Genomic DNA, 23,216 nt, shown 5'->3' with positions numbered 1-23,216 from the left:
ATAAACTTGCATACCCTTGACTAATCCACCAAATGCATGCTGCATGCCACGAATCTTATCTTAATATATAATAGAATGGACTAGATTATAAAAGAACGTTGTTCTTAATTTGACGTTTCTTCTCAAGGGCTTCCCCAAACGCTACTAGGGGTGGATTTGAACACCGCGAGATCAAAATTGTGGCAGGGAGCTCCCGTTACATTTGTGTAAGATACATGGAGAACATTCAAAACGAACAAATAAAACCTTACATTAATAACATATGTACAAATCCCACTCCCGCAATATTGCTTTGTGGACACAAACTCTACACCCCCGACCCAAAAGAAAAAAATACGGCACTGTCTACAATGGCTTACATATATCAGCTCCTACCTGCATCCACCAAAAAAAAACAAGTCAAATATAACGGGGGAGGAAATGAATTATACAATCACATGAAAATCAACGCATTCTCCTAGCCATTTTTAGCTACTATAGAAATACTTCAATTACTTAACAACCAGTTATCCCGCACCCAAACAAACAACCAATCTGACATACTTTTCCAGTGAAGATTTGACCAGGTGGAGGGTAGAAGACTAGACAAGATTCAAACACAACTTGTAACCCTTTTTTCTCCTTCTCAAAACATTCAGGCAGATCAATCACAGATATGAGGTTCACTTTAGAATTTTTCACTAGCTCTGACAAAGAAATAAGCTACTTATCTGGAAACAGTATAGTTGCCATGTTACTATTAATCAAGGTGTTTTACCTCTGATTTGCCCAGAATTTGAAGCGTTTGAAAGAGAGAGAGGTGTTAATGGAGGAGAGCACATCACATCACCCTTGCCCTTTCTTTGAGGAGATTCTAGTAGCTGAGCTACATGTAGTGCCATTGCTCTCTGATTATTGGAAGGTATAGAAAAACTTCGAGGGATGGTTAGTGGAGGAAGTGGTAGTGGAGAACCCGTATTTGATGCCAGCACAGGGCTCTGATTAGTAGGTGACGTTTCTTGATTTCTGTTGACTAAGGGCGCAGAGTGCCCAAATGCAGTAGAACTTGATGGCTTGGAGGCCAATAAGCCAGGGGGACGAGGGAGCTCATGAAGCTCACTTATTTTTGGTGAAGAAACAAGGGGAGGTGAAGCACTGTAGGATACATCTAGAGTCGATGGTGGCTGAATTATTGGTATTCCAGAAGCCAATCCAGGTTCTAGAAGAGGCCGTTCGGCCAAGCCTATAGGTCCACTGGCAGATAACAGTGGCTTGCTGGATGAAGGCTTACTTGCTAATGGACCTGAGAAAGCAAGTCTTCTTATCTTTCTGGCATCAATTCCATTCTGTATATCATTTTGTGGGAGAGAAGTTCCCTCAGCAAGAGGTGGGGGTAGTGGGGTGGAGAAAGTATGATCTTTAATCTCTTGAGCAGTAGATTGGCCTTTTGCAAGAGTGTCTGTTGACAAGTTGTCATCTGCAAATTTAGAGTATTTATCCATATTAAGCGGGGAAGAATGCCACGGATTGTTGCTGCCTCCACTAGTGTTCATGGTACTTGAGTGTTGAAGGGAAACACTTGTCCTTGAACCCAAACTTTTAGCATCGGCTGGAGTCGGTAAGACGTATGTGTGAAATTTCCGGGCAGATGTCTGTGCTTGTTTTATTCTATCAGAAATATCCGATTTCTCTGCAAATATTGGAGCAGAATGACTGACTACACGCGGTTGTCTAGTAAAAACCTGCTCCTGGTTTTTGCCAAAATCCAACTGCAAGAAAATGTCTTTCAAATTAAATAAGAAACATCTGACAAGTTGACAATAAGAAGCATACAAAAGACCCAACAAATCTGAGCATCCAACTGAAAATCTCAAGGCAACGTGTGGAGTAGCTCAAACCCTTAATAAACCCCCTTTGAAAGTCCTTACACAAGCCATATGGGAAAAATATATAGCTAACATAATGTTTACTAAATACTAGATACAGCCACAGGGGTAGAACTTTACCTCCACTTCCTCCATCCCAGAGGTTAGGGTACTTGGAGCATCAGCGGGATCAAACTGCCAAAATCAGGCATATTAGACCAAAATCCAACATTTGGCAAACTAAGCAAGTCATCATCTAAGATCAGATTTTGATAATGCATAAAAAAAAAACTATAGATCTTAACTGTCAATCACTATAAATCATGACTGTCATTCTCTTCCCACGTGTCTCTCTTTCTATATACACACAGAGGCGGACAAGTTCAGATGTGCATTGAATGAGTACAAGAAATTGATCAAGGGATGTAATGTCACTGAAGGACAAATGCAGTAATAAGAAGGCTTATGGTTATAGCTGGTTTTAGTAGTTGTGAGATTGGAATCAGTTTGTGTAGAAATGTGTTGACGGGGAATAGGAAAACCAAAAGATTATTTTTGTGCTGCTTGAAAACTAGCACCTCATCACATACGCCAAAAATAATTGGATGTAGCCCGTGAACTAGAAACATATTAGTGATCAGCCAGTTTCATTGTGGTTATTACAAGCTAACGGCAGGGAAACAGCATTTAAGAATTGACATGCTACCAAAAGCTTTAACAACCAAGATCTCCAGTAGGCAGCTCACAATCTTCCACAAAGGGAAAAAGAGGCATGACAACAATATGATTACCTACCTCCATTGAATCCCTCAATGGGAAAGAGTCATTTGGTTCCTGCTTATTTTTTCTATAATCAAAACTCAATTCACCATCATCATTGGCCTCATAGCTCTTGCCTCCATCCTCGCTATCATCCAATTCAACAGGTTGATAGTCAATGTGTTGGTTTTCAGCAACCATCCTTATTTGTGGTTCAACAGATTCAAGAGATTTAAGTCCTTTGCGGAAGAAATTAAGCTGTTTCAGAAAAAGAGAAATTAGGCAGACAAGTACCCGATTCAAGAAAAAGATTGATAACCAATAATGAAATAAATGGAGTTATGAAATGCAAAAGGACACCTGTGCTCCATGGTGACGAGCTGCCTGGGTCAAAAGGCTGCGACATTGCCCTTGCTTCAGAGATTGTACACGAAAAATGCAAAGTCTTGCCGTTTCCTCATAGTCCTCCCGAGCTGCCTGTAACTGCTGAGAAGTAAAGTTCTCACCCTTTCCACCCTTTCCTCTTTTTGCCATATACTCGTACACCTCCCTGCAGATCATGCCAGATGTTAGCAAGACTTGATTGCAATTTTATTTTTTAAAAAAGGATTTCTGTACCATGTCAAAAAGACACATGACGAAGGATACCTTTTTTCATCACACTGCAGTTTCATCTCCTGCATCAAGGAAGAGGATACAACCGACTGAGTAATGAGGAAACAATGCAAAAATTCTTGCATACACGTGTTCTATAATCAGCCTCCAAAGGTGCATCAGTCTGGCGGTTGATTCAAATTAATAGATCTGCTTGGTTTGATCAACAAAATTGTTTCTGCTCATCTAACTTGGGTGGTTATTTAGATTAATTCAATTAATCAGTCATAGCACACCCTGTCATAGTTACACTATGTCAATGGCAACAGGCCACTGTAGCTAATATGTGGACTGGGGAGGGATGGAATCTTGGCCAAAGAAGACAACTAAATGACTGGGAGATTGGAAATATGACAGAACTACTCAGCTATTTAGATGTTCACAGAAGTTTTGCTGGGACAATGATGTGCTAATATGGCAGGAAGACAGCAAAGGTGACTTCTCAGTCAAGTCTACTTATACGGCCTTACGTCCCTTAACAAGACAAGGGGACAGGAGAAAGAGTGGTCATGGAAGATGATATGGAAATCTAAGGTACCTTACAAAGTGAAATGCTTCACTTGGTTTTTGGAACAACAAGTTGTTCTAACACATGAGAACCTGAACAAGAGAGGCCATCAGTTGGCTTCTAGGTGTTACTTGTGTGGAGAACAAGATGAGCCAGTCAAACATCTTTTCTTACATTGTAAATGGACAGAACAACTATGGAGAATGTTCACTAGCCTGAAGGGGATCAGGTGGGTGAAACCAGGATGCATTAGAGGAGTACTTAGTAGCTGGATCAGGGATGGAAATGTTACAAAGAAGGAGGAGAGATGGAAGATTGTCCCAGCATGCATTTGGTGGTCAATCTGGAACGAGAGAAACAATAGGAGCTTTAAAAATGTGCAGAACAGTCTACAGGATGTCAAAAAGAAGTGTTTAGCTCTAATTTACTTCTGGTGTAAACATAGTTTATTAGCTCAAACTGAAGACATCTTTGATGTTCTAGATTGTTTATAGGTAACACAAATAGATTTGAGCTTTTGATAAACAGTAATACTTTTGAAGGGGAACTACACTTTTGGTTGTAGTATACATGTGGATAAATAGAGTAATGTTACCAGTTTCAAAAAAAGAAGAAGGTAATACCTAGCTATAAAAGTTGATGTTCAATAGGATTGGCAAGCACGACTTTGATTAAAGCAACCAACTTAATGAGAAAAAGAAATAAATAAGTTAATTGAAATAATCCAACCCAACCAACCAAGCACTCTACATTTATGGGATTGTTGGTGTAAAAATATTGTCAATAATTTTAAACTCTATCAAATAGCAAAGAGGCCACAGTAGTGATGCATCTATTAGCAACTCTAACCCCACCCAATTAAGACTTTATTACAGCACTAAATATGGGAGATCTTCAACTAAGATGGCAAAAGGGAGTAACAACTCAGCATAAGCTTAAGTTGTACCTAGGTCAAAGGCATTAAAAGTTCATCAAATTTCTCACAACTTGGGACAATAACAACAATGAAAAGGAAAGAAACATCATCAACCAATATTACTTTCAAAAGTTTCAATCAGTTAAAGAGAAACAACTATAGTCAGGACCAAAGAATTAGCATGACTTATAATTAAATAGTTTCCGAATTATAATTAAAAGTGGGGTTACTGCAGACGAGAAAGAAGAGAATGGAAATCATCGCAATTTACTACTGGAAAGGTGCATGTGGATAAGAAAATATAGTGCAGAAATAGCAGGACTGGAACAGTTAACAACTACTCCCTCCGTTTCAATTTGTATGTCTAATTTTGACTTGACACAGAGTTTAAGTAAAGAAATTTCAGAATCTTGTGGTCTTAAATTAAAGATGTGTAGAATGTATCAAAATGTCCTTTAATCTTGTGGTCTTAATCATGCCATGTGGAAGTTGAAATTAAAGAGTTGTCAAAAAAGGAAAGAGACTTCCTTTTTTAAACGGGCTAAAAAGGAAAATAAGACAAACAAATTGAAGCAGAGAGTAATAAGAAAAGAGTGGGGAAAGGATGAGGAAACTTAAACTTATCAAAAGGATCTAGAGATAAATAACAGAATCACAAAAGAACAAACCTCCACTTTCCGAAGTTCACTAAGAAGAGATTCAGATGGGTTTGTGATAGTTAGGATGATACGGGAACGCTGCAATACAGAAGGCAAAAGTCATAACCACATTCAGTTAAATTTGGTAGAACAACTATTAATGAGAAAAAGAACAGGCACTGACATAGCAGTCTACGAATTTCTGAAGTTCTAATTGTACTCCTCCAAGCATCGACAGTGCTTTGCCTGCATATAGATAGTATTTGACAAAGAAAAGAATCACAAAACAGAATGTAAAATGATAGGGAAGTCCATTTTTAAACAGTACATTATATATTTTTTAGTAGCAAAAGGCACGTATCAAAAAAAAGTCACCAAAAAAAATGAAAACTAAGCAAACAGAAAGGAAACAAAAAATGGATAGAGAAAAGATGTTATACATGTGTAATCGTCAAAAAACAGATCTTATGTGCGTGCAATAAGATTTTCAAGAAGAGAACAATAAGTACATATATCATAAATTAACTACATCAGACACTGGAAAATACTAAGACAAGAATGTGTGCTTCTATTTCCATTTGGTACTACTATATTCTTTTTCATTTCTACATTAGTTACACTGTTGGTGAGCTTCGGAGAACACAACGATCAGAGGGAAATTAGCATTTCTCACAGTTCCTAATATAATTTGAACTGATGAGGAGATTGTGAACAGGTTGACAAGCTGAGACACAGTGGCTGAGCCAAAAAAACATTTTTTTTGGTAATATATATGATTTGGATTCTAATGTAGTGGTAAGGATGGTTCAAATCTTGTCTTAGAACTCTAATTCAAATCCTTGGTATGACATTCTAGTCTTTTTTATAATCTCGTATGACTTTCTGGCTCTGCCGCTGCTGAGACCCAAAATAAAAAGCTCTGAACAGTGAAAGATAGAGCTTCTGCAAGGCAAAGGTATAACAGCCTGAAAAGTGTAACATTCCCTCCAGAAATACAAAGGGCAAACCAATATTTCTTTTCAAACTGAAAAGTTCCAAGGAATTAACTAAAATTGGTGCCTTATCATTTTTTCCAACTTCTAAGGAATTAATTAGAACTGGAAACATCTAAGTATACATTACACAAAGATGTTAATGATAAGCTTTGCACGGAACTGCTTGTTAAGCTGATAACTTTATTTAAGCAGTAGAAATCGTATCAGACAATTGTCCAGGCAGAACACAATAATGAAAATCACTATAGAATGATACAAGGAGACTAAACATTGGTTCACTTACGATTTTCTCCATCACCATTCAACGCAATTTTCTCCAATAAGCAGGTTCCCATTTCCATCAAGGATTCTGAAAATTCTGGAAAAGGAAACCAGCAAACTGACGATCAGTTTGATGAGCTAAATATGGAATTCTTTTTGTGAAGTAACTAAATATGCAATCCATATAAAGGCTAAAATAAAGTGGGGAAAGAATTTCATTTCTGGATCCTGTTACACAAGGTAAATAGGGTTGTTCATGGTTGTGGTTAAAAAAAAAAACGAAACGCAATCCGATTAAAAAAATCGATATTTGGTTAGGTTTGGTTTTAAATTTTGAAAACCGATACTATTTGGTTTGGTTTTGATTTTACTAAAAAACAACCGCAAAAATAGCCAAACCAAACCGATAAATTGGATATATAAATTTTATAATTATTTATATATTATTCATAAATAAAATATAAATATCTTGTTAAATTTTAATTAACTTAAGTCTTTAATTTTACCATTTTCTCAAGCCCAACACTTTAGCCCAACTATAACAATCCTAAGTCCAAGTCCATCAAAATCCATTTTAGTCTTTACCTACCCTACTTCACATAAAATAGTCTCACTTTCTCTTAATTGAATCACTTTGTTCGTGTAATGATAACTCTAGTATTATTTAATTGCTTAATTGAACCGACAATAGCTTTTTGTGGATTGTTCATGTACTAGGTGTTTGTGTCTATTGAAATACATACGTCCTCAAAAAAAATTATTACTTTCAAACCAGAAAAGCTGATCCAAACCGACAGTTATTCTTTTCGTTTGGTTTGGTTTGGTTTAGAAATTAAAAAAAAAACCGACTAGATTGGTTTGGTTTTGGTTTTAATCAATAGCCGATCCAAACCAAACCACGAACACTCCTAAATTATGTAAATAAAGTGATCTTTCCCATAGGCAGCTTCTTGTTATCAAACAACTGATAAATCTTTCATACAAGCCATTACAAAAGTAATGTAAATATTTTTCCTTTCTGGATCATATATGATCTAACATTTGTGGTAAAACAAAGTAACAGTGAAGATGAATAACATTGGTAATACCATAGGCACTATTAGCCGCAGCTGCTGCTGCAGATAGTAAGCTGTCATAACAATCTCTCATGTCTTTCATATCCTGCAAAAAGGAGAGAATAAAAAACTTCAATTACAACACAAATAAAGTAAAGTAAAGAAATAGGCGCTTGGAGAGGAGTTGAGTGATAAATGAGATTTGTAAGTTGAGCAGAAATGAAATGAAGGAAATAATCCGGGAGCAGCAATTGGTCAAATGGATACGGGTCGGGTAAAAGAGCAGAGCAAAGCAAAGCAAAGAAAAGAGGAATCGGAAACCCTAATTGTGAAGGGTACCTGTGATGCCTGAGAGAGGCCATCCAAATGCAACAAAATCTGGTGATCCTTCTTGTCCTTGTGCAGTGCAAATTTCTTGAGCTTTCCGAAAGACGACTTCATCATTAATTAAATCTAATACTGCCTCTTTTCAGATTTACTATTGATCTCTCCCTCACACCTAATCACACACACACACTGTGTGCTGTGTGTTATAGTAATTTAGACGGGAGTGCAGTATGCCGGAGACCGGAGAAATTATTAAGAATTGAAATAAGTAGTAATTTTTGCGAGAAGAGGGATGGGTGAGAGGGAGGGAGGGAGGGAGGGAGAGAGAGAGAGGAGCTTATTAGTTTTACCAAGAAAATTCTAATGTCATGCGCCCAAGTCAGAAAGGCAACTGCCTCTCTTCGTTAACACGTCTCTACTTTGACCCATTTTGTTAATCCACACTAGCACTAGCTTAATAACTTTCCCCTTTCTATTTTCACCTATTCTACTTTAATAAAATAACTCTCCCATTTATTATTGGAAAAATTACCAAACATTTAAACCATATTAAATGTTATATTTCTTATTTTGATTTTATTTTTTATTCACAACAATAGTTTTCCCAAATTATGCTATTTGTATAGATAGTTTAAATTGTATAATTTGTCTAACCGTATAAATTAGAATTTTGTATAACTCAGTTCTTAATTATATGAATTTAGAATTCGTATATGTTTACCCTAACTATTAATATACGATTTATAGAAATTCACAATAAATTACCAACTTTGTATAGTTTACCCTACCGCATGAAATATACAAACCGCAGCTTCCATAGAAAATAAAACTATAGTTATGGAGTTCAATTATCGAAACTATAGCTATAGAACCTTATTATGTCTATTATGTTTGTTATTTCTAAAATTTTCTCATTAACTATGGTGATTGAGCTAGTTGATGATGATTTGTAGCTATGTGGTGAATGGCGATAATTGATAATAATAGGTATAGAATTACAGTTGACGGTAAACATGAATGGAGGAATGATGAATTGCATATCATCTTGTGAAAATATCTTTATAGACATCTTAATAATATTAAAAAAATTATCGATCTAAATCATTTAGAATAAGTAAGATTCAAATTTAAAAAATAACTTAATGGTTCACATATAAATAATTAAGATTAAAAATTAAGTGCAAATAATGTGAGGCTTGAGTGATCTACTAGCTCTCAACCTCATCTCATCTACCTAGGCATTTCTATTTTGTGAAAAAAAAAATTCAATAGGTAGATACTTTCGCTTGCCAAAATTTTCACATTCAAACTGTTGAATTTACTAACAACAATTAAGTAGTAGAAGAGATCATTGTTTCTCTTTTTTTTTTTTAGTGAAAGAATTCAAATGATGTGTGGATGGGGCTGCTCTTTCTTAATCAGAAATCTTGAGTTCGAGCCTTGAATATGAAAAAAAATGGTAGGAAGTGCTTCCCCAGATGGATCTTATGCGATGCAAATTTAAATTAGTCGAACTCGAATAGGATACTGCACACCAAATAGGAAATTAAAAAAAAAAATCATTCTAAATAGACACAATATAGCATGAAAAGGTTGATCAAAATATGCATATAACTTGATTCACAAAGATAATAGTAAATAAATGTGGTAATTAATTTATAGACAAAATAAGAAAAGTCATGGTGTGAGACAAAGAGCATAACATATTTGATGTGATTCTACGAGTAAAATTGAGAGATGATAAAATATACGTAGAAGAATAGTTAGAGTTTGGATGGATGTCCAAGTCCCGCAAGACCCAAACATGAAAGGAAAGTGGAGTGGGTTTAAGAATGAGTGAATTTGCAGGCTCGGACCATCTCCAACCCACCTCTATTTTATTTTCCATTCTCTATATTTGGAGAGTAAAATAGAAAATGGGCACTCCAACCCATTTCCATATCACTCTCTATTCTTCATATTTAGAGAGGTGAATAATAGTTCTCTGAATTTGGAGAACTACTATTCACACTCTCTATTTCACTTTTTGAATATTTTATTGTTATTTCTATTGCTTTCTAATTAACATATTATTTTACATATAATGTCATTAATTAAATATCTAATATTCATAATTCTTTTTAAATGTAATATAATATTTTTAAAAATAGATTATTTAATATATACTACTTACATCCCGAATTAATAGTATTTTAAGTTTTTCTAATTTTCATCAATAATATAATTTGATTTTATTATTAATTTTCACTATAAAGAATACACAAAATTAAAATGATAAGATGAAAAATTTAATTTAAAAATAAAATACATAATATGATAATTTAAATACAAGATAACAATACAATACATAACATAATAATATACAAGATAAAATACAATACACAACATGATAAATAATTCGCGATGAAACAAGAATCATTCCGAAAAGATGTTGAACGTACATTTAGAGTTTTGCAATCACGTTTTTCAATTATTGCAAGACCGTCACGTATTGGAGAAAAGAAGTGCTACATGATATAATGACTACATGTATTATACTGCACAACATGATAATTGAAGATGAACATGATCTTAATGTACCAAATCAAGATGTTGTAGTGGCTCCAACTCCAACGACAGAAATGGTGGTAGATGAAAATTTTCGATTTGAACAATTTTTAGCTAGACATAAAAGAATTAAGGACAAAAATGCTCATTTTGAACTCCATAATGCATTAATAGAGCATTTATGGGAGCAACGTAATAATTTCGAAAATTGAGTGTTTATGTAATGTTTATGTAATTGTATTTCACTTTTATTTGAATTTGTCCATTAATTTGTACATTATGGAGTAATATTTTCCTGCAATTTATGCTATTTAAAAATTTAGAATAAAATATAATTTTATATTAAATAAAAATTTTGAAAAAATAAAATTTTATTCACATGAAAATTATATAAAGTAATTATTGGGAAAAAGAAATAAAAGATTTATATTATGAACCAAGAAAATAAGAATGGAATAGAAATAATAATATAATATTGAGGAGAGAGAAAAAGATTCATTTTTAGAGAGTAAAACAGAAAATTGGATTAGAGTTGGTTATATGAAAAAATAGAAAACCATATATTTGAAGAGTAAAATAGAGTATAGGGTTGGAGATGCCTCAATAGCTTAATATGAAATCGGTATCAACAAGACATGATTTGGGCCTGCGCTTATCTCTCATGTCTGATAGCCTTGACAAGTACTGGACCAAAACATACAACTTAATCCATGAAAGTCCAACAAGAAATAACGACTGGTCTGGCATTTGAAATGTATTAATATATAGGAAAAATTACTTAAATACACAACACTTCTTTATCTATTCTCAATATTTCCCTATTCTTTTACTAAAATACAAAAATCTCTTATTTTTCCCCAATTCAATTTAACCGGATACTTTATTAATTTAAGTATCCGCCGTTATTAATTCAAGTATATGCGCTGTTATATTATGCATCCGCCCGTTAATTAAGTATTTGTGCTGCTAACAACTTAATAATTTAAGATATGTCCGTTATTAATTAAAGTATCCGCGCTGCTATATTATGCATCCGCCCGTTAATTAAGTATCCGTGCTGCTAACAACTTAATAATTTAAGTATCCGCCCGTTATTAATTAAAGTATCTGCGCTGCTATATTAAGTATCCACACTGCTATATTATGTATCCGAAAAACACTAAAAAAGGGGATTTTTGGTGATTAATGAAAGAGTAGGGAAAGGAAGTAATTTCTTTCTTATACTATGTCATTTGCCTAATTATTCATTTAGACACCTCAACTACACCTAGTATCTATTGAACACTTAAATCTTAACAAATTTATACCTATTTAACACAAAATAATAATCAATAAAAAGACAAACATGCGTGCATTTCAAACACACAAACATACTAAATAGACCATTGAAATAATGACACGTGTCGATTGGATTAACTTATTTTTAAAATTTTATTTAAATAATTCAAAAGGAATTTTAAAAAGAAAAACCAAAAATTATTTTTGAATTAACCCATTCCCACCCCCACCCCACCCCACCATTCTTCTTCATCTTCTCCATCAGAACTAATTTCCCTTTGCACTGGGCTGTTGTATCTCAATCGTCAGTATACCATCGCCTCCCCGTTCTTCTTCATCGAATCTTATTCCTTTCACCGACATCAATAATACACCATTGATGTCCATTTAAGCTACCCTTCATTCACCTTTCATTTTAATAGCATTACATCTTTCATTCATTGTCTTCATTTTCTTTGCACTACTAATTTATCACAATTATAAGAAAACTTTTGTCAAAAAAAAATCAATTACTTCACTGAAAAATTATTTTCATCGAAATTAATGGACCTTCGCCGGAAATATTTGAGACTTTAATTAAATCTATATAAAAAAAGAAGAAGGAAAAAGCAGAAGAAGAATTGGAGAATTGGAGAGGGAGAGGGAGAGAGAGTTGGGTGTAGGTAAAGAGATTATGGAAATTGGAATAGTTGAAGATGGCAGAAAGCTTCCTTCGTTTTCTTTTTGTAATTAATTATTATTATTATTTATTTGTTTAGGTGTATAGGTTGGAAAGAAAAGAAAAAATATATATTTTTAATTGATTTACGCGCTTTAGGAGAGTGATGTACACGTTTTTTGCCATGTCAGCGTTTGTGTCTAATTGACATCACTTTTGAGCAGATAAAGTGTTCAATAGGTACAAACCTTAGTTGAGGTGTTCAAGTGAATTATGCGGACAACTTTAGGTGGCCGTGGATGACTTTGGCCTATATAATATGTATATTGGAGTTATAATGTTTTGCCTATTAGATACACTACTACCATTATCTGTCAATTTAAAAACTTGTCAAGAATAAAAATACTTCATGCATTTCAATTTGTTTGTCATGTTTTGACTTGATATAGAGTTCAAGAAAGTAAGGAAAATTTTTGAATCTCATGGTTTTAAATTAAATATATATAGAGTGTATCAAGATATCCTTTAATCTTGTGGTCTTAAACATACTCCGCAGAAAATTAAAATTAAGAATTTACCTAAAAATGAAAGAGACAATATTTTTCTAGGCATACCAGAAAAGAAAGTAGGACCAATAAATTGAAACTAAAGAATATTGTATTTGAGGAACATGTCTATCACTCTGTGTGGAGAGTCGATAACACAAGATGATTACTGTCTTTGGATTGATATTTGACTTTCCAATCCGTGTCTAATTGCTTTGGTTTAAAAACATTGTAAGTAATAGTTTAAGCAATTAGGAATTGAAGATAGGAACTCTTAAATATAGAATTGGAAACTGAAGACTAACGGAGTAGGGCTTATTGTTTAATTAACTAATATTTACTGTCACTAGCATAAGTGCTCTCTTTTTGGATTATTTCTATTCATGTGTTGTCATAGTCTCACCAAGAAATTAAGGATAGCTTAGAGAAACGTATATTGCTTAATCATACAAGCAAAAAATGAAACCCAAATAGAATTGCGCCATGTGCTGCCCTATTCTCAATAAATCAACAAAACAATATAAGGTCAGTTTGGTATATGAATATATTTTCTTTAAGTCAATTATCATCATAAGAAAAGAAATACCTTTGCTATAAAGGCCTGCCAAAATATCAACTTTTCCTAATGCCTACTTTTTTTTACTATTTAATCTTGTATTGCTGCATTGAATTATGAGTTTCATAATACAACCAAATTATTTTTTGGATAAAAAGCAAATATGTGAAGATAACTTGTACTTTTAACAACTTCACTTACATCAGTTCAAGTTGTTGTGCGATTAAATAGGTGTATATTTCTACATCTACTTTTGAGATGTGACAAATGGTTCCCCTCTACTTTAGAATAAATACCTTATAGTTCTACATACACTTGCTTTTCTTTCTCTAGAAATGTCAAATTTAAATACTGTAGTATTAATATGATTCACAGCCACACGGACAATTGGTTTTCCTACTGTCTTTCATCATCCTTTCAAACCATTTGTCACATTGGGCCAAAGCCCAAATTCATCTATCTTTGACCTTTGGGACTCCTCTTTGATAACTAAACATGGGAATGGGAATACATAAATATTTTGATTTGGAAACAACATTTGCTTCTGTATGTCGAGATATGTTATGATTACAGTGAATCCACTATCACTCCTCAATCTACATTTCTACACTAGTATTAAATAAGTACGACGACAATCCCAGTGAAAAGGGGAAGAGTGCACTCATTCAAGCTTTATAAAAAGGTTATCTACAATCATATGAATTGTTATTGTATCAGTTCAGGGATAAGCTTGAGCAGAAAAGACAATTCCCTCTGTGAGAATTGAGGTCTATTTTGAACCTTTTCCTCCCCTTCCAGCAATATCTCATCTGGCTTCTTCACTAGCTTACACACAGCCTCTGTTACTTGTTCAACAAAATCCACTATCACTCCATCAATTCCCATCAGATGTTGCATATACACAGCTTCAGGCACATTACTGAACAAACACACATCACATAATACATTGTTAGTTAGTGTCAGACTAATCTAGAAACAACAACATCTGAATCAATACTACTTACTTCAATTTGCCGTATGTCAGGAGAGACAGCTTCGACTCTTTGATCTTGTTAACTAGTCCTGGATTCCTGAAGATACCTTTCACCTCGGAAACAATACCTTCCAAACCACCCTCTAAGCACAGTTTAGTGGCCTCTTCCAACGAGTTCCTTCTAACATCATAGTAAATCTCTGTACCTCCATTTGTGAGAAAAAACACCTACATTGCCAAAAGTCAGATCGAATTCACTAATTAAGATTGATTGATTTAGATTCCAAAATGGAAACGTACAGGGTAACAAGTCTGGAGATTCTTGACAAGCAGAGCAGCATCAGGCTGAAAACTTGAGAATATGATTGGTCTGCCTTTAGCATACTCTAATACAACATGTAAGACGGCTTTAAGAACATGGATGAGGTAGTCTTGTTGATAAACAATGTGATCATCGAATTTCAGCTCGATGTTAAAACCAATAGATGGATTAACTTTCTCAAAAGCTTCTTTTAAGGTACATGCGGAATCATCGGTTTCAACTGTCCAGCTAACAATCTTTCCATCTTTAGTTTTCCTCATTAAAGGTTTTCCAGCGAGACCCTCTTCTCTTTGGGGTCCATAGCTAAGAAATTCAGCAAGTGACAATTCAGTAATTCTCCTTTCATGAACTGTACCCTGCATGCACCCATGAGAATCAAGATCAATGTACATAAAGAGATTGATTAGAACAGAAAGGGTATTTGGATATTAAAAGAGCTTACATTATGTTGAGTGAGGATGAAATCGTCGTGAAAAATGACAGGGCAATCATCCTTTGTTACCTACAAAAAATGACATTTACTACTTGTTTACTTTCCCCTCCAAGTAATCAGCAACAGTAAATGTACTGTATTAATTTGCAATCCATCCCCAAAAAAGATACTCCAGCAGAGAGAGAGAGACCAATCAGTATTATAAAGTTTAGTGTGGTGAACAAACTGCATAATTTTTCGGCCAAGATCCAGGCTTTAGGTTTTTGGAATAATTAATAATAGAGATAAGTGTTAAAAAACCCCAGAATGTGAGTTTCATACCTAAACTATCACTTTTTAGTTTGAAAAACACAAATTATGTAATACTCTCTTTTATTTGAAAAAAAACTTGACACGTGGATAAAATATTTCACCTTAACAAAAATTAAATAATAAACTATTAATATTAATTAATAATTAAAGTGTTAAAATAATAAAATTTTTTATTATCCCCCTCTTCCACGTACCCCATAATCCCCCATCCTATTTTTAAAAAAAAATTCTTGTATAAAATATTTTTTTAAAATTCATACTTCACCCTCCCCTCCCAAAAAAAGCCACCCACTCATTCCCTCTCCCCACCCCAAAAAAAATTGATATTGTTTTATTTTTAAAAAAATAATAATTCTACACCGTCCTATTTAACCTTCAGCTCCTAATTTTTGTTTTTTTTTTTTTCATTTTGTGTTAGATATGTACGTAAATATATTTTTAGAAAAAAATTCACTAGTGTACCGAATATAACATAAATAAGTAAAAAATTAAAAAATGTGTTGCGGCGACAAGTATAAAATATTTTCAATATGTATATATCTAACACAAAATGAGAAAAAAATTTGGAAGAGGAGGGCTAGGTGGGGTGGGTAGATTATTTTTTTTAAAAATAAAATAATATTCAAATTAGTATAATTGGAGGGGTGAGAGGAAGTGACGATTAGAGTAAGAAAAATATTTTACATTTTATTTATAAACGAAATATTATTTTTTTGGATAATAATTTTTAATTAATATTAATAATTTATTTAATTTTTGTCAAGGTTGAATGTTTTGTCCATGTGGAATGTGATGTGATAATTTTTTAAAATAAAAGAGAGAGTGTATTACACACACCATGGTGAAAGTGGTATAAAAAAGAGATATGTGTTTCTTAAACTAAAAAGTGATAGTTTCGGTGTATTTTTAAAATTTATCTCTTAATAATATTAGAAATTCGGGTCGGGTCGGGGTTTTGGGGCCGTGGATAGAAAGAAAAATGAAATAGTGCCATCCCATTGTACGCGGAAAATAGTTTGCAAGGTACCTGAACGTCAAATTCAATAAAATCGATTGGGTAATTAGCAGCTGCATTGAAAGAAAGAATGGAATTTTCCTTAACGGCATTCATTCTCCGGTCAGCGGACTGCAACAAATTCATACCGTTCCCTCTGTGTCCAACGACTAAAAATTTGGATGTTCTTCCAATTTCAATCCCTGCAAATCAAAATTAAAGAATTTGTCTTGTGTAGAAAGAGAATAGAGTTTGTACAGCCAGAAAATAAACAAACCAAACCTTGAGACGAGAATCGGGTGGCATATAGAGGAGCTTTGTCAGGGACTTGATCTAGATTGGGGACATCGGAAATATGAACGGCGGCCGTAAGAGCCATTGTTTGTTATATACTACTACTTACTTAGTATATAAGAGAAGAGAAGAGAAAACGGGAGGAGATTTTGGAGAAAGAAAGGGAAATGAAATCTTATTGTGGAGGAAGTAGGAAGAGAATGGTATTTATGGAGGTTGAAATCGTAAGGGCATCAGGAATATTCTCAATCCGCAATCGGTGTTATGCTTTTGGATATTCCTCTCTCTCTCTCTCTCCCTCCCCACGTAGATCAGACGCGTCCTCCATCTCTCCTCTATCTTACATACATTTTATTTTAATATTATATTACCTACATTACTTGTAATATTCATTCTTCAAACTATATTCTAAAAACTTTCTACAATAACTACAGTACTATTTTAATTACTGTTTTTCCAAATTTAACATAACAAGTTGTGTTACGACAATTCGGCTTGGAAAAGTATACGATATTCACCTTAATCGTTACTTTTAAAAAGTTAATTCCAATATTTCAGGGCATTGCATGTACAAAGAAGAATATGCTAAATATTTGATCCAAAAAAAGAAGAAGAATATGCTAAATATATACCCTATTTTGAAAAGGATATCCATAGACCATAATTAATACTTTTTCTGTTACAATTTAAGTGTGTTTACTATTGGGTCAACATTGTTTCTTTTTATATGTGATAAGTTTTTCAATTCCAACGTATATATGACAAGTTTAAAAATAATTAAAAATTATAAATATTTTTTAATTTAATAATAAAAATTTTGATTTGATTTATTTTTTAAAATTTTGTGCTTAGTCAAATGATAAGACTTAAATAAATTGAGATAAGAGGGAACACGGAAGTAGCTTCGTAAAAGTAGTCTTATTTTTTTAAAACTTTGTAATAGCCACTTTACATCTAATTGGTTTCCTTTGAGTAGGTAGGAAGATGTAAAACGTGCAACGATTCGATCATATTACTATTACTAGATAATGTGGCCCGTGCTATAATATAAATAGTATGTTTTGGGGTTAATAATCGAATTTTTGAAGCGATTGTTTGCGTGGATAAAGGAATAAGTTTTTTTATCACAAACCTGTATTTTCTTTGACGCTATTTAAGGCATAATAAGACTACCCACATACAACATTTTTGAAATATTTTATGTTGTCAATTATCATGATTTATAGTATTTTTACGATAGATTCACTTCAAAGATCAGTGAAATATTTTGTATTTTTTTCAAAACATATTTTATATTGTCAATTATCATGATTTATAGTATTTATACGCAATTTTTAAATATAAAAAAATAAAACTAAGACAAATAAATTAAAATGGACCCAATATATGTTATTTTTGTTGTCTCAATTTATGTGACGCAAATGAAATTTAGAGAGTCAACCAAATTTTCATATTTTTTTTTTAAATATTTTAAGTTTTTAATTATTGTGATTTATAATATTTTTATGTAACTTTCAAATAACGTACATTACTGGTCACTTTGTCCTAATTTATGTGATATGGATAAAATTACAAAATTAACCCTTTTAAAATGTCTTTCAGATATTTTAAGTTGTTAATTATTATTATTTATAATACTTTTTTGGTATTTTTAAAATGATATGTGTTATTTTTTCTGTTCCAATATATGTGAGCCTAATAGAATTCTGAGAGTCAATGTATTGTATTATATAACTTTTAAATATTTTAAATTGGTAATTATTGTAATTTTTAATGTTTTTTTAAGTCATTTGTAAATGATATATGTTGCTTCCTTGATTGAAACTTTTCCATTTGTGACACATATATATAGATATTTGGTTCCCATGCCAGCACCAGCCTAATAAATATTAATTTTTTTATTTTAATTTATGTGATATAAATGGAATATGAAGATCAGTCGATTTTTTATATGTTTTCTTAAAAATATATTTGAAGTTATTAAATTGTCGTGATTTATAATATATTTGCGTTAGTTTTGAATAATATAGGTTACTCATGTTTCAATTCACGTGAATAATCATAAATATTTTCAGTTGTTAATTTATTGTGAATTCTATAAATTTTGACGTTATTTTCAAATAGTACATGTTACTTATTCTATTCCAATTAGTCAACCAAATTTCTTATATGATTTTAAAATATTTTTAATTGCTAATTATTGTGATTTATATCATCTTTTATGTAGCTTTTAATAATATATAATTTGTTCAAATTCATATGACAATGATAAGATTTCAAGAGTCAACGCAATAAAAATTTAAATTTTTTAAAAAGTTGTACCTCTAATATATTTTGTAGCTAAAGTATACTCTCTCCGTCCACTTGTATTTGTCATGTTGCGATTTTTGAAAGTCCATTTGACTAATTTTCAAAGTTAAATCATATTGTATTAATTCGATATTTTAAAAAAAATAAAAATATGCAAAATCTATACAAAAAGTACTATAAATTGTAATTTTTTGCCTATGAATATGATGAAAAAATACATTGTAAAATATTAGTTAAAATTCTTATAGTTTGACTCTAAAAAGGAAATCATAACAATTAAAAGTGCATAGAGAGAGTAATAAATAGGTAATTAAATTTCAAGAAGTTTAAAATAAAAGGTTGAAAAAAGAATTAGATAGACAACATATATTGAAAATTGAAAACATATAAATAATAATGGGCCCAAATGAGGTCAAACTTTTTGACTAATAAAGTAGTAGGTAATTAATTGTATTAAATTGTCCAATAATATAAATTTTAAAGGTATAACCATAAAAAAAGAATGTACAACACTATCAAGCACATATCATTCAATATTTGTCATGTGCTAAGTAGTAGATATTCCCACTTATTATATAGATTACTAATATACAAGCAATTATCCATCCCATTTAGATGATATCCAAGTGCTTTTCGACTTGGTAAAAAAATAAACTTAGCTTCTTTATTACTATTAGCCATGATTGATGAACTTAACTTTAACAACAACATATATATATATAAAGTGAGAAGGTGAACTGATTTTAATAAATTGAAATTGGTGTATGAATAGAGAAAAACACATTTCCCTTGAATTTGACAATTGGCTGAAGCGATAAATATAAATTTGGAAAAGAGTATAAATTTGAAGATGAGAAACATAAATAAATCCTAATTAAGTACTAATAAATATTGCAATAGGCAATGGAATCATATAAGAGAACCTTAGGTCCGCCTACATGGCGCCATCACAAACCAAGATTCCCTTTTAATTTATTTATTTTTAAAACTAGTCTTCCCTTTATGAAAAGTTGCGACTTAAATAAAGGGGGGGTTGCGATTTTTATGAAAAAGTTGTGACTTTCATAAAAAGGTTGTGACCTTTCCGAAAACTTTTCCAAATAGTTGTTACCTTTTTGATAAGGCACAACAAACATTTGGTCACACTATCCTTTGTTGTCTATAAATAGAGGGATTTCCTTTTATTTTAAAACAACGAAAATTCTGAACATTTTTTTCTTTTTCTTCTGCACGATTAAATATTTGTGTACTTTGCTCCTGTTGAGTTGCTCACTGACACTATTGCTTATGTTACAGATCCTGGTATTTTTTACGATCATAAATTTATACTTATGTTATTAAGGATAAATGATAAGAAGTTATAATTTTCATTTTTCTATACATTATTAATGTTCGTTACTATGTAATCTTTCATGTAAAATAATATAGTGTTTTAATTTTAATGACGAATAAATTTTAAGTATTATTTTATAAATTTTGTGATATTAAATTACCGCGCAAAGCGTAGATAATTTTACTAGTTATTAATAAAAAAGAATATGATGTGTAGCCACGAGATGCTGACATGTATGGATAACATACATTATGCAATCCAGGCAGCGCGATTTGCCAGAAGAGTATTTTGGAACTTGTACACATTTATTTATTGGAAAAATTTGGTGACCACTTGAAACAGTATTCTTCCTTTATTTATTGAAGGTGAGGTGGATCCATCCACTATTCACTATTGTTATTAATATTTCCTCTCTTTTATATTAGTTGATCATTGTATCAAAAATAATTACTCTTGCAACTAATTCTTTTTGAAATTATACATATTTGTTTGTAAAAATCTTAAAAACTAATAATTAAGGGATGATTTCGTAAATTTATTTTCTTATTTGTGGTTTTTTAAGCACCACGCAAAATGAAAAGTAATCGATGGATGGAGAAAGTATAATAAAAATATGGCAACTTGGAAAATGGGATATGTCACTACTCCACAACGTTATTATATTTCTAGCTGTTGTATTACTTTTATTGAAGTTTTTAGGGATAAGGGTCTGAAAAATACCTCAATTTTGGTCGAATTTGCTATTGCGATACTAAACTTTCATAAGGACCTATTACCTTCCTAAACTATTTAATATCGTATTTTTTACCCCCTGAACTATTTAATAGTGTATTTTAAAGGTATATATGTGCCCCACGTGGACGCATTTCTATTTATAATTTTGCATTATTTTTTATGTCCATGTGGGCAAATATATATGTTTAAAATACGGTATTAAATAGTATAGGGTGATAATAGGTCTTCATGACAGTTTAGTATCGCAACAACAAATTCGACCAAAATTGAGGTATTTTTCAGACCCTTATCCCAAATTTTTATATAATTATTAATGATTATTTCAGACAAATCACGACTAGTAATTTTTTTCTCCTTCAATCTGATTTACATAATAGCTTAAAGTTGGATGGATTATGTTTTTCTTAATTAAATTAATTTTACACCCCCCAACGTAGCGTAGATCCATGTTATGTTTGTGAAATAGAGTAATTAGAATATGGGGGGAAAGGTACATGAATTGAGTTTTACGATAATAGGAACAAACACTTCACCTAGTACAATTTCCCTTCTTAAAGGAAAATAAGCTAACTGGTCACAATTTCTATCATAATTAATAAAAATATCTATACTTTAAATTAATTATTTAAAATGTTAATATGTCAATATTTTAAAAAATAAATTATATCCTAAAATAATTAATTTCCTTTCCTTTTATTTCTCGGATCAGGCCACATCAGATCATTTTTTACTCCCTATCTGATGAAAAAAATAAACCATTACTCATTTATTTCTCTTTCTAGGTTTTGTCCCAAATCACTTCTCTCTCTTCTCTTTTTAATTTAATATATACAAAATACTTTGCACAAAGGGGATGTACCTAACCTATTTGCAAAAGTTGGTGGAAGGCCCTAACTAATTTTTGTTGATTTTTCTGTGATGATGTTCCATATTTACCCATGACTATATATTTTAAATTTTTTAAGTTACTTTTTTTTTTCTTCATAAAAAGTGGTGTTGATGGGATTAATTTTTACACTTTGTTTGGATGGTTGTGACATATTGTTTCATTATATGTTGTATTGTATTATATTATATTGTGTCGTAATGTATTGTTCTAATGAATACATTATTTGGATAGATTGTATCGTTCTCCGTTATATTTTATCACATATTCATAATTTGAATAATAAACCTATAAGAAAACTAGGGAATGAGATAGAACTATTATGAAAAGGTAGGGTAAAAGATGAAATATAATTATTAAATAATAAATAAAGACAAAATGAGAAGAAAATATTAAGGTAACAATGTGATCACATCAAATCGGTCATTAAATAAAATAAATATTTTCATCATTATCTAACAATACGATACAATAAAATTTAAATAAACAATCAAAATAAATATTAATAATACAGCAGGGAACAACCATCCAAAGCAAGGTGTTAGTCATCTGAATTCAATTACCTAGTGTGTGATTTGTCTACACCTAGCTAGTGTTTTCTTCACTAGATACAAATTTGAACTTCTTGTTATTTTTTCTCCCGCTTTACTAATCACTAAGATACGTAAGTTATGCCTAATCTAAATAAAACAATTCAGCCCTAAAAGCAAATATCGCTTGCGACTACCTATGCCTACGCGTATTAATTAGTTTCTTCATTGATATTGAACTCTCATTTCGGTTTTTGCCTTTTAAAAATCAGAATTTTAAAATTTTTACTGACTAATTAATATCTCAAAAGTTCACTGTAATTTATCCAACAAAGTCATTAAACTTTATTTTGTATCAATAAAATCACTCAACTTAGACTTATCAATAAAATCACTTAACTAATTTTTTTATTAAAAAAAAAAATTGATATGCAAAATATATTTTTTTAATGTAATATAAATATGAACCCTATAAATTTTAAAATAAAAATAAAAGTAGTCTCATTAATAAACTTTTATGAGCAAACTTAAATAATGAAATAAATATTTTTAT

General features: G+C 31.7%; 2 protein-coding genes across 2 annotated transcripts; both read right to left on the bottom strand.

The window, feature by feature from the left end:
- Positions 1-171: 171 nt before the first annotated feature.
- Positions 172-8,266, bottom strand: LOC125847841 (uncharacterized protein At2g33490-like). The gene is made up of 11 exons (XM_049527548.1): positions 7,970-8,266; positions 7,664-7,736; positions 6,598-6,672; positions 5,504-5,565; positions 5,350-5,418; positions 3,252-3,280; positions 2,964-3,153; positions 2,640-2,861; positions 1,986-2,039; positions 758-1,748; positions 172-375 (listed from the first exon to the last, which is right to left on the bottom strand). The coding sequence occupies exons 1-11, from the start codon at positions 8,072-8,074 to the stop codon at positions 365-367; spliced, it is 1,881 nt and encodes a 626-aa protein (XP_049383505.1). The 5' UTR covers positions 8,075-8,266; the 3' UTR covers positions 172-364.
- Positions 8,267-14,055: 5,789 nt separating this feature from the next.
- LOC125847846 (glycerophosphodiester phosphodiesterase GDPD1, chloroplastic-like) lies at positions 14,056-17,041 on the bottom strand. The gene is made up of 6 exons (XM_049527554.1): positions 16,858-17,041; positions 16,609-16,778; positions 15,279-15,338; positions 14,815-15,192; positions 14,546-14,742; positions 14,056-14,460 (listed from the first exon to the last, which is right to left on the bottom strand). Exons 1-6 carry the CDS (start codon positions 16,952-16,954, stop codon positions 14,247-14,249), a joined length of 1,116 nt encoding a protein of 371 aa, XP_049383511.1. The 5' UTR covers positions 16,955-17,041; the 3' UTR covers positions 14,056-14,246.
- Between the last annotated feature and the right edge of the window lie 6,175 nt (positions 17,042-23,216).

Source organism: Solanum stenotomum, chromosome 12 (assembly GCF_019186545.1).
Source record: "Solanum stenotomum isolate F172 chromosome 12, ASM1918654v1, whole genome shotgun sequence".
Lineage (NCBI taxonomy): Eukaryota > Viridiplantae > Streptophyta > Magnoliopsida > Solanales > Solanaceae > Solanum > Solanum stenotomum.
The sequence above is the reverse complement of the archived record's forward strand: the minus strand, read 5'-3'. Positions and strand labels throughout refer to the sequence as shown.

Bases quoted from the DNA above. Each gene is read 5' to 3' on its own strand.
- LOC125847841 (XM_049527548.1), bottom strand. From the start codon at position 8,074: ATGATGAAGTCGTCTTTCGGAAAGCTCAAGAAATTTGCACTGCACAAG. The intron at 7,737-7,969 runs GTACCCTTCACA...TCCTTTTTGCAG, and splicing joins GCCTCTCTCAGGCATCACAG to GATATGAAAGACATGAGAGA. The intron at 1,749-1,985 runs GTAAAGTTCTAC...ATTTTCTTGCAG, and splicing joins CTGGGATGGAGGAAGTGGAG to TTGGATTTTGGCAAAAACCA.
- LOC125847846 (XM_049527554.1), bottom strand. From the start codon at position 16,954: ATGGCTCTTACGGCCGCCGTTCATATTTCCGATGTCCCCAATCTAGAT. The intron at 15,339-16,608 runs GTACCTTGCAAA...CATTTTTTGTAG, and splicing joins TTATTGAATTTGACGTTCAG to GTAACAAAGGATGATTGCCC. The intron at 14,743-14,814 runs GTACGTTTCCAT...TTGGCAATGTAG, and splicing joins ATCTCCAGACTTGTTACCCT to GTGTTTTTTCTCACAAATGG.